Source organism: Lottia gigantea (genome assembly GCF_000327385.1).
Source record: "Lottia gigantea unplaced genomic scaffold LOTGIsca_1, whole genome shotgun sequence".
NCBI classification, from domain to species: Eukaryota; Metazoa; Mollusca; class Gastropoda; family Lottiidae; genus Lottia; species Lottia gigantea.
The window spans coordinates 5,913,668-5,925,301 of record NW_008706746.1 but is presented as its reverse complement, the minus strand read 5'-3'; the positions used below and the strand labels follow the sequence as shown (position 1 = coordinate 5,925,301).

The window sequence follows — 11,634 nt, the reverse complement described above, 5'->3', positions numbered from 1 at the left end:
TCCCTGTGTGTGATCAGTGACAACTACGCATGCGTTGTCGGAAATGCGCCATCTTTAAATTCAGTTATTTGTTTTGGTTTATCAAAATTGAAATGCGAAAGAGTTATTTATTTATTGGATTTATGTCATGCATATCAAATTGGGTACTCTGATTCTTTATTATATTATTTTGATATCAATAACTTTGTCTACAATAATCAATAGTTTGAAATCAGTTAAATCGTCGGCTAACACATTGACAGCATTTTATTTGTTATTGTTGTCAACTTCACGGTTGAGCTGACTGACAATGTCGACGAGTTTTGACTTGTCTTAAGTGTCCTATTATCACATGAATTGGTTTTAGTGTATTAAAGGGTAGGTGGTATATTCCAATGCATAATGCATCAAAGGAAATTTTAAATATTTGATCTCAATCTTATACTTTAATTTATTTATTGTCAATAATTTCAATGTCATTATTAGTCCTTATTCATTCATTTAACTCAGTGAGTTACACTGTGATTGAGTAATGTGAAAGGATAGGTCTAGCTAGAGTACAGTTATTTAGCATGACATATACACAATTGACACAGTTATACTAGGCCTACTCAAACCAACAAAGTTACTATCAATAAAGATTGTTTTGGTGAATGGCATAGTTCGCCATTTTCAGAAGCTGATTCGTCTTGAAGTTGAATAATAAAACTGCACTAAAATTGCATAACGTCGACTCGCTGACAAAACCTTGTATCTGCAAAATTAAGTTTTTTGTTTTATTTGGCCATTGTAAATGTTTTTTAGAGGCGCATACTGTGACAAAATCCCGTAGTTCTTGTCCAATCAGAAGTGGCAAGTAATGACACATGCCATGTAATTGGTCAATTTTTTACTATGACAAAACCTCGTATGAAGGCGACGTCGACGTAAAGTTTCAACGACGTGATATTTTTATGTTAAAATCCTTATGAGATCGCCATGCTCTTGTTTACAAGTAATATTAAAATGCCCACGTGTTATTATTTTTCCCCATTATATCCTTGGTAAAGTAATACAATGCTATACAATATTATAAAACTGTATTAATCACGTTTATCAGAGTGTATACTACTGTATACGCTGATACGATAATTTGTAATAACATGATTATCTCATATTGCACATTTTATATAGCCCTAAAATGCAGATACGATATTTACCCAGTTCCTACTCAATTTCAAAACATCGTAACTGCAATTTTTATGTTAATATTAGGATCGGATTTAGATTCAAATTGTCGTATGTGGCGTATGTACATAGTCAGTCAACTTTTTTGAAAACCAAACTATCGTATCTACACTGTTAGTTTAACACGTTTATGTAGGCCTGTGCCTTTAAAACGACAAATTATAAGCGTCTTCAATGTCGCTTTTTTCCTAAAACAATCTGTGTATTGAGCACCACACTTACGAAAAAAAGTTTTTTGTCTCTCCTGAAAAGTCGTATATTTGCAGATAAGAGCTATTGTCAGCGAGCCGACGTTAATCCCTTCAAATATGCCTCAACCTAAAAATTTCACTTTCTTTTTCTATATATGGTAAGCTTACACACTGGACACACCTTTACTGATTAGCTTAGCTAAAAAAAAATTCCTGTTTCTGAGACTAAGGTACAATTGGTTAAAACAGATGGCAAACATGTTCCTTTAGAATTTTGAAGTGGGTTGGAACAGACTTATTAGAGGCTAAATTAGCTTATAATTAGTCACAATTTATATTCTTTTAAGTCTAAAGAAAAGCTGGGTTGACAGTTGACACATCTTGGAAGGTAGCATTAAGTTAAAGTTACTAGGCTATGTTGAAAGAGTTGCTGTGTAAGCCTATCTGTAGCCTAAATAAATATTTATATATGCACTCCTATTAAGCTCCATTTATTGCTAATCCACTATCAAATGATTTTTTACATAAAAAAAAAACTAAGAAAAAACTTTATATTAAAAATTAAACTTAAAGAAGGTTTATCCTCTTATTTTAAAATCTAGACTAGCTTTGGATGCATTTCAAAATGACTTTTCATTTAGCTGAAAAAGCACACAAAGTTAAGAGAACTTTTGCACTATTTCAGTCAAGTAAGATGAAAAATACATGTTAACTTGTCTTTATAACTCTAGCTTGTTTGTGCATGTGATTTGTATACTTATATCATATTTATTCACTTAAAAAGAATTTAAACAATGAGATAGATTAAGTGTAGATGAAATTTCATCCACTTTAAATCTGTTCTTATTGATGGTTGTCTAGGAATTAAACTGTCATAATTCCTTCTAATATCTTGTCTTATTTCTTGTCTGGCACGACTTTTCTGTACATAAGTAGGTACTCCAATGTATTATCACTACCTATACCCCACCAAAGGCATCTAAAGCAGTTTGAGATAGTATTCAAATAGGCATTGATATTTCTTTGGGTTTTAATACAGGTTTATGTGTCGCGAATGAAATAAAATTTTAGTGGTATCCAGTTTAGGATTGAGATGACAAGAAGACCAGTTGAAATGAAGGAATCAAGTGTATTTAGTGAAAAATCCATTCTTCCAGCGTGTAGGATACAATGTGAACCAGGATGTATAAAAATTGGTGATAAAGAATACCAGTCAGCATCAGAAGCTTTAAATGCTTATCTTGATCAGTTTGACACTCCAGAAACTCAATCAAGATATTCACTAAGATCAAACAATAGTTTACAGTCTTCAGTGTTAAAAATACAACAACATAAAATTATTGAGGATGAAATTCAAAAGGCAAAGCAAGATATCAAAATTGAAGTTTTGAAAAAAGCTTTAGATAAATCAAAGAAGAGAGAGCATGGATATTTACAAAAGGAAGGTATGTTAGTTACTGGTTTCTGTTTTTTTTTTTTTTTTTTTGCATGAAATCTGGTTGCTTACAGACTACCTGCATAAATGAATTAATTTATTAAGCAGGGGAAGAAAAGATGATTTAAATATATAATGTAAGACAATTATATAGGATAATTATTTTGATAGCCCATAGCTTAAAATGTACTGGTAATCAATTCTGAAATTTGAGACAAATATCTATCAGACACAATGGCATTTTTGTCTTTCAGTTGATGATGCTCTAGCTAAATCAGGAGAGTTGTTAGAGAGGCTAAATACAACTGATGATTCTATTCAACAATGTCCTAGTGATTTAGGCAGTTTAACAACAGACATTCTTTTAACAGTCAATCCTTATCAAGACCTAAAACGTTCAGAATCAAAACATGTTTATTCTTATCATAGAACATCACGTTCACCAACCCCTACCATCAAATCTACCTCACAATCTACAAATCAAAATACACTTTCTAATGGATCCAAATCAAAACTCCCACCAACAGGCCTTGGAGCAAATAAATCAAAATCTAATATGACTACATGCAAGAATGGTCGTGCTTTAAGGAGTAGGTCAGTGTCACCAACATCAGGAAAATCATTCAAAACACCAAGCTGGGTACAAGAATTAGATAACTCAAGTATTAATGGTCCTCCAAGCTGGATAGATGGTCTGGCCGCTTCTGATATATCAGACTCTCTTTGGAATGATAAAACTAGAATAAACCCACAAGATGATAAGTTTAGAACACTACCAGAAGAAACATTAAGTTACCTTAATTCTACTACACCAGGCTTAAATTATTCTGATCTTCATTCCAAAACACCTGACAGCAAGCCACAATCTTTTTCTGAGTTGAGAACATACACAGCCAATTTAATTTCCAAAGCTGATAAATTTTTAAAAGAAAGCGAACTAATTGAGAGAAAATCGCTTGATACAGACATGTCTTCAATTAATCAGCCTAGCGAAATGACACCGAAACGTAAAGGCTTACATACAACATTAGATAAATATATAGCAGACATGTCTAGTCCATTCTCAGGTAAGAGAGATAGTGAATCTATAGAGAATATGCCAAGATGTTCCAGTATGGATAATATGATGGGTGATGATATTGGTCCTAAATCTGATGTAACAGGTGCCAGCACTATACCAATGGCTAGTAATCCAGGTTGGTCAGTTTCTATCAATACCATTCCAGCATTGCGAGAACAATAACAAAAAATTTTATTGATAAGTGGTGTGATGTGATGCATTTGTTCAAAAATTTATTTCCTGATCTCTAAATTAAGTTCTATCCATCTGTGTTTTTGGCAAACATACCAAAGTTTTGAAGAAACCCTGTGTAACCAAGCCTCCTTAAACATTGTGAGTTCTTTACATTTATTTCTCAGTGACTCCAAAGAAATCTGGTAAACCAACTGTAACATTTAGTCCTTATCATATTGGTAAAAGTCCCAATTCCAGTGCTATATTAGATGGTGATAGACCATGGGAAAATTCACCATTACTGTAAGTATAGTCAAATCCACAACCTTAAACCAAAAAGTTTAGTGCTTTTATTAAACACTTGAGAAGGATATGATTGCTTGTAATTTGAGTGTGCACAGTACAGTGCTGTTACATTTCAATTCAATGTTAAATCTTGTATTTTTTATCCACAGTAAAGATCCTGTGCATGTAGATAGCATGAGTCCAGTACCTTTTGAAACAGTAAGAAGCTTTTATTAATTTTCCTAGTAGTGTGATTCAAATTTTATTTCTGTATTTGTGTAATTGTGTCATGTAAAGTATACAAGAACTATTTTAATACAGCAGATGGTTCATTAGCCTACTACCTTTTATTTAAATTGCAGTCTAATAAAATATCCAAATCACCAACTCTTTCTGGAGGTCAACAGCCTGGTAGCTTAGAAGCACTAAAGAAAATGTTATTTAAATTACAAGCTGAAAGTAATACAGTTCAGTCAGATTCAGTAAGTACAAAAAGTTAAACATATGATATTACATTGTGAATAGCATTCTCAAATTTTTAGTCATATTTCCTAAATTCAAAGTTAGAAAAATAGCTGGTTCTTAACCTGGACAGTTCACAGAGTTTATTTTGAAATATGTGTTGTATATGTGTATATTATAGTTGTGATTAGTTGGAGATAATGCTCATAGTGAAGAACTCTGGAAAAAAAATGTTTGGTGTTGAAAATTAAATTGTGCATGAACATAAAACAAGGATTACTTCCTGTACTAGCATTAAATGATTTGAAATTATGTTGTAAATGTGGTCAAATTATTTATGATTTACATTATAACTTTTCAGTATACATCTCAAAATGATATCAATCCAGCTGATACATTAGATATGCCAGCATTAAAAGGGTATAATTTTGAATCTGAACCAGGTGGCCATTCACTTGAAAAGTAAGTAAGAATTATTTAGTGCTGTTTCTGTTGATTGTCACTCAAATCATCACAAACAGGCAGTTAACCAAAGAATATGCTTGCAAGTCAATAACTCAGCTTTTCAATGGACTAAAGTAATACAATAAAATCAGATTCTACCTAGATCTTTGTGTGTTATTATATCCAGAATATCTGGATTTATCTTTTGACTATTTATGTTTCGACCAGACCAATTCATTTTCTTTTTTTTTAGGATCCATCCTACCTCAATTTTCCAGATATCTGAAAAAAAAAAATCCCCTTATCTGCACCTCTTGAAAAAAAAAATCAACCTTCATTCCTGATAAAACAAAATCATCATCACAAAACACCTATTATTGATAAAATATATGTCGTTTGATTAAATCAATACAGAGAAAGTAGGAACATCTAGGTCACGTTTTCCTAATTTATTATTTCTGTCCTTCACACAATTTTTTTCCCCCTCCTTTTCAAGAAAAATAAATTGGCCTGTCCTTAGTGTCAAAATTTATGTTTGAATAAAATGTTTGATATTTTTAGGGCTTTGGTTCATCTGTCCCGTTTAAAGAGTTTGGTTGAGAAAAAAGATTCCTTTATACAAGATTCTGTGTTAAATAAATCTTCCCATAGTGCACCATCATCTCCAAGGAGATAGCTATCCCACACCTTGTCATTTACTTCCTTATTCTTATTAATTGAGCTATTTTAAATACAAAGAATTTGTTCCATGATTTTGTGTGCAGGTTACTATGCAGGTAACACAATTTAAACCAAATATATTAAGCAATGTATTAAATATTGGTCCTCACATGTAATAGATGCCTACCTCTTTAATTGAAAAGAAAATTTTATTGCTGAATATTTTTAATACCTAAATGAGGTTCTAGAGATTTCATTAGATGTTGTATCAAATGAATCTTGATCTGCATTTAGCCCCAATGTTCCTAGCATTAATTATCAAATATGATAAATTTATTTTGATATTATATTGTCAGTTGCTCAATGTGTTAAAGTTGTGTAAAGTGTGCTGCACATTGTTCCATTTTTTTATACTGTATTTTTTGCTCCTTCATCGATTCCTTCCCAATCCTTCCATTTAGAGTTAAAATCAAAATGATGATACACATCCAGTGATACAATCCATAACAGAACAGTTAATTGTTTTATGAGGCAGAGTAGTAATGTAAATGGTTACAATAATATAAATGCCATTGTAAATGAAATATTCTGACTGAAATAAACTGGGTTTTTGGGTAATGTCCTGGATAAATTTATTTTACTAAGCATTTATTTTTTTTGTGTATATTGCTGTGATATTTATTTAAATTTGCAAATTAAATTCTACTACTCATCGATTTTTTATCTTGGTTTTTTAACTGGAACAGTGGTTAATGCACAAACCTGAGCATTTTTGTCAGCCGATTTGATTTGGTTCAATTACGATTAGTTTTAGCTAGATTAGCAGTGGTCTACAAATGCGAAATTTGTCTTTGCTGACAACAAAAGAAAGTCATTTATTTTGATTATTATTATTATTATTGTTAAACTTTTACATGCCGCCATCTTAAAAAAATGAGTCTAATCTAATCGCCTAACTTCTGGGTCTGGGACGATGATTAGCCTAACAAGTTTGAATAAACTTTCTTGAAAATGTACCGATTAGCATAATCTTCCTGGCTCCCAGTCCACAAAATAGCTAATCTATCAAATCGAATCGGCCTAAAAAAACGTCTATGTCTATAATCCTAAGATTTGCCACTTCCTGTATTATCAAAATCCATCCTTTGGCCATAGACAATCATAGTAAACAAGAAGAGAGAGACAACAATACATTACAAAAACTTGTCCAAATCAGTCTACATATTTTTTGACAGAAAACAGAGGAATACAACAACAACTACCACTAAATTTATTAGGATTGGCGATGAACGGTTTTATACAGGCCAATTATTGACATGGAATCATAAAGATTACAAGAAACAACATACAACAGAGAAAACTTCCCATTGTAGTATTTGTGGACTAGGCTTTGATATGACAAAAATACTTAATAATCATATGAAAATACATTTTACTGAAATACCTTACGAATGTGATGTTTGTGGAAAGGTTTCTACACAATTGTCAAAGCATAAAATTCACATAAGAATTCATACTGGAGAAAAAACCATACAAATGTGATGTTTGTGGGAAGAATTTTAATGAATCAGTCCACCTGAAAGATCACCTGAGAACACATACTAGAGAAAAACCTTACCAATGTGACATTTATGGTAAATGTTTTACAATTGTATGGAATCATCAAGTTCACACTATAAAACATACTGGAGAAAAACCAAACAAATGTGGTGTTTGTAAAAAGGATTTAGTTCATCAAGTGATTTAAAAGTTCACATAAGAACACATACTAGAGAAATGCCATACAAATGCAATGTTTGTAAAAAATCTTTTATTACAGTAAGTCATTTTAAAGTTCACATGAGAATACATACTGGAGAAAAAACATATAAATGTGATGTTTGTGACAAGAGCTTTACTGAATCAAGCAGTCTTTAAGTACACTTGAGAACACATACTGGAGAAAAACCATACAAATGTAAAGTTTGTGAAAAATGCGTTATGTTGTCAGATATGTTCAAGATGCACATGAAAACCCATACTGGGTGAGAAACCTTACATATGTGATGTTTGTGGAAAGTGTTTTACAACTGTATCACACCGTAAAATTCACATGAGAACCCATACTGGACAGAAACCATACACATGCCATGTTTGTGAAAAGAGTTTCACACAAGAAATTAGCCTAAGAGTTCACACCAAAACAAATGTTAATGAAAAAAAACCTTGAGAATTCTATGTTGTAAAAAGCGTTTTTATCACAGAGTGTAGATTTAATATCGACAGGAAAATACACAACTGTCCTATAAATAAACAGGATATTAATAACAAATGAGTTGTCCTGTAATTCAGGACATCATGTAATTTACAGACTATATCACCCTTTAAATAAATGCAGTCATCTAAATATTTATATTCTGATGGCTTTATCCCTTTGACAGCATTAGACAGAACTCACTCAACTAGGATTAAGTTAGGTTCTGGAAGATACTTTCCACTAGCTCGGTCTTGTCAAATATTTTAGAAAGACCATATTTGAACATTCACTTCAACATTTCAAGCGAAGTTTACGAATCAGTAGTCAAACTTTACAAATATGATATTTGTTCATTTTTGAAAAGGTGTGCCTTGAAACAAATTAAAAACTACCCCCTATGATTGTTTTAGATCCATCCAATACTATACACTATAAAAGAAACCTTTCCATTGTGGTGTTTGTAGTCTAGGGGTTGATAGGTTATTTAAGAAAAATATTAAGTCACTTGAAAACCCACACTGGAGAGAAACCTTCCCGTTGTGGTATTTGTAGTCTAGGGGTTGATAGGTTATTGAAGAAAAATGTTTTAAGTCACTTGAAAACCCACACTGGAGAGAAACCATCCCGTTGTGGTATTTGTAGTCTAGGGGTTGATAGGTTATTTAAAAAAAAATGTTAAGTCTCTTGAATACCTACGCTGGAGAGAAACCTTGCCATTATGGTAGGCCCCCTATTTGTAGTCTAGGGGTTGATAGGTTATTTAGGAGAAAAATGTTAAGTTTCTTGAAAACCTACGCTGGAGAGAAACCTTCCCATTGTGGTAGGCCCCCTATTTGTAGTCTACGGGTTGATAGTTTATATAAGAAAAATGTTAAGTCTCTTGAATACCTACGCTGGAGAGAAACCTTCCCATTGGTAGGCCCCCTATTTGTAGTCTAGGGGTTGATAGGTTATTTAAGAAAAATGTTAAGTTTCTTGAAAACCTACGCTGGAGAGAAACCTTCCCATTGTGGTGTTTGTAGTCTAGGGTTGATAGGTTATTTAAGAAAAATGTTAAGTTTCTTGAAAACCTACGCTGGAGAGAAACCTTCCCATTGTGGTATTTGTAGTCTAGGGGTTAATAGGTTATTTAAGAAAAATGTTAAGTTTCTTGAAAACCTACGCTGGAGAGAAACCTTCCCATTGTTGTACTTGTAGTCTAGGGGTTAATAGGTTATTTAAGAAAAATGTTAAGTCACTTGAAAACCTACGCTAGAGAGAAACCTCCCCATTATGGTAGGCCCCCTATTTGTAGTCTAGGGGTTGATAGGTTATTTAAGAAAAATGTTAAGTTTCTTGAAAACCTACGCTGGAGAGAAACCTTCCCGTTGTGGTATTTGTAGTCTAGGGGTTGATAGGTTATTGAAGAAAAATGTTAAGTCACTTGAAAACCTATTCACTGGAGAGAAACCACCCCGTTGTGGTATTTGTAGTCTAGGGGTTGATAGGTTATTTAAGAAAAAGGTTAAGTCACTTAAAAACCTATACACTGGAGAGAAACCTTCCTATGTGGTAGGCCCCCTATTTGTAGTCTAGGGATTGATAGTTTATTTAAGAAAAATGTTAAGTCTCTTGAATACCTACGCTGGAGAGAAACCTTCCCATTGTGGTAGGCCCCCTATTTGTAGTCTAGGGGTTGATAGTTTATTTAAGAAAAATGTTAAGTCTCTTGAATACCTACGCTGGTGGTATTTGTGGTCTAGGCTTTTAGGTGAAGAAAAACTTTATTATATAACATGACTGACAAACCATATAAATGTGAAGTTCGTGAAAAGTGTTTTACATGAGCAAGCAAACATGTAATTCACATGTAGAGACATATTGGAGAGAAACCATACAAAATAATGTGATAAGTGATAATGTGGACGTGCTATCTTAATGTTCATATAACACATACTGGGAAAAACCCCAACACAAATTCACACGAGAGCATATAAATTGTTTTTTGAGGTATTGCCTTATAAAATATCTTTAATATTCAAAATATGAGACCTCTATAATTTTGATAATTTGATGTATTTTGATTATCGCTATTGGTTTATACAGATTTTAACGAATAACTGACAGTTAATTAATGGGATATTCTCGTATGTAGGCCTATTATGAAGAAATTTATTTTAATGATCTTTTATCTGAGAAAATTAGTCAAGAAAGACTTTGTTCTCAATCTGACACTTGCCAATGGGTGTATACATTGGCTGTCAAGCGATCTTAAGTTTAACAGCTGAATCATTGACTGAATAATAAAACTATCACTGAAATTTGTGTTAAGTCACGCGCGTTTCGACTTAAAAATAGTTACAATTTTCCGATTGATCGGTTTCAATTTAGAAAGATATTTATAAAGATGTCAATTTGTCTGAGTTTAAAACACACTTACTTTTTATCATTTCCGGAACTTAACGCCTCGATGTACGACTATTTCCGTTGGCTAGGATTGGTTTCGCAGGACCTTTGATATTTAGCGCGTCTCAAAAACAAAGATCAAACATTGTTATAGAATGAAAAGAAATTTCGTTTGGTTTTGGAAATAAAAAATGACATTGCACGGTGAATCATAATTGATATATAATAGTCCAGGAGTATTAGGGTCAAAGGTGGAACAAATTGATAACAAGCTTATTTTTTCAGAATTGGTGCCCCAAAACCTTTCTTAACATGTCAAAAGGACTAAAGATCTAAAAACAAAAGCTCAGTGTCTACCCAGCAAACATTTCAGATCGGATCTACGTCGGGCCGACTAAGACGTCTTAATCTGACCGATGTCTATACACAATATTTGGGCCGATAACGGATCTGTGCAACATGGCGCGAGGTGCCATGGAGCCAATAGCTAACCGACATCGGATTATCATCGATTTTTGAGATCTATCCGACATCAAAACACTACATCGGGCCCACAACGGATGTGCAACACGGTGCGAGGTCTTGCCTACGTCGGCTATTGACATGGGGCCGATGTTTCGCCGTTATTCTGCCGACATCAGCCTGTTTATTTTCGACATCTATCCGATATACATCCGTTCTAAATGACAATGATATTGCTTCGAAATGAGTACCTAATTTCCCTATCTAACCTATATTGCACTCACACGATAAAGATAACATTTTTACTATATTATAACTTTAATGACAGGAAAACTATTGATTTCACAATTAATGTTGACGTCAACGATAAAGCCTCCTGACATATGTGTTTAAATATTTGTTATATCAGCTGATTTCACTACCTATAAAATTCTCCAAAATTAAAATCCGACATCCAATTATTCAACAAAAACGTACACCTCTAATTTAGACTGTAGTCATTTCCTGGGCTTTTATAGATATTATATATTTATAGATAGTTCAAAATAGCGGATCGTGGAAAGAACGGTGGTTCGAACGCACCGATAGGCTTCTATTGAACCTTGTGCGCAACATCTGATACTTCTGTCTTCTG

At 33.0% G+C, this 11,634-nt stretch overlaps 2 protein-coding genes across 2 annotated transcripts; both read left to right on the top strand.

The window, feature by feature from the left end:
• Nucleotides 1-57: 57 nt before the first annotated feature.
• Nucleotides 58-6,632, top strand: LOTGIDRAFT_228034 (hypothetical protein). The gene is made up of 8 exons (XM_009045754.1): nucleotides 58-143; nucleotides 2,437-2,842; nucleotides 3,087-4,028; nucleotides 4,252-4,369; nucleotides 4,522-4,570; nucleotides 4,714-4,833; nucleotides 5,175-5,275; nucleotides 5,819-6,632. Exons 2-8 carry the CDS (start codon nucleotides 2,491-2,493, stop codon nucleotides 5,931-5,933), a joined length of 1,797 nt encoding a protein of 598 aa, XP_009044002.1. The 5' UTR covers nucleotides 58-143; nucleotides 2,437-2,490; the 3' UTR covers nucleotides 5,934-6,632.
• Nucleotides 6,633-7,312: 680 nt separating this feature from the next.
• Nucleotides 7,313-8,126, top strand: LOTGIDRAFT_177161 (hypothetical protein; the record flags this gene model as incomplete). The annotated part of the gene is made up of 5 exons (XM_009045753.1): nucleotides 7,313-7,387; nucleotides 7,440-7,632; nucleotides 7,668-7,826; nucleotides 7,919-7,941; nucleotides 7,977-8,126. 5 exons carry the CDS (start codon nucleotides 7,313-7,315, stop codon nucleotides 8,124-8,126), a joined length of 600 nt encoding a protein of 199 aa, XP_009044001.1.
• Between the last annotated feature and the right edge of the window lie 3,508 nt (nucleotides 8,127-11,634).

Bases quoted from the DNA above. Each gene is read 5' to 3' on its own strand.
- LOTGIDRAFT_228034 (XM_009045754.1), top strand. From the start codon at position 2,491: ATGACAAGAAGACCAGTTGAAATGAAGGAATCAAGTGTATTTAGTGAA. The intron at 4,029-4,251 runs GTTGGTCAGTTT...TTTATTTCTCAG, and splicing joins ACCAATGGCTAGTAATCCAG to TGACTCCAAAGAAATCTGGT. The intron at 4,571-4,713 runs GTAAGAAGCTTT...TTTAAATTGCAG, and splicing joins GTCCAGTACCTTTTGAAACA to TCTAATAAAATATCCAAATC.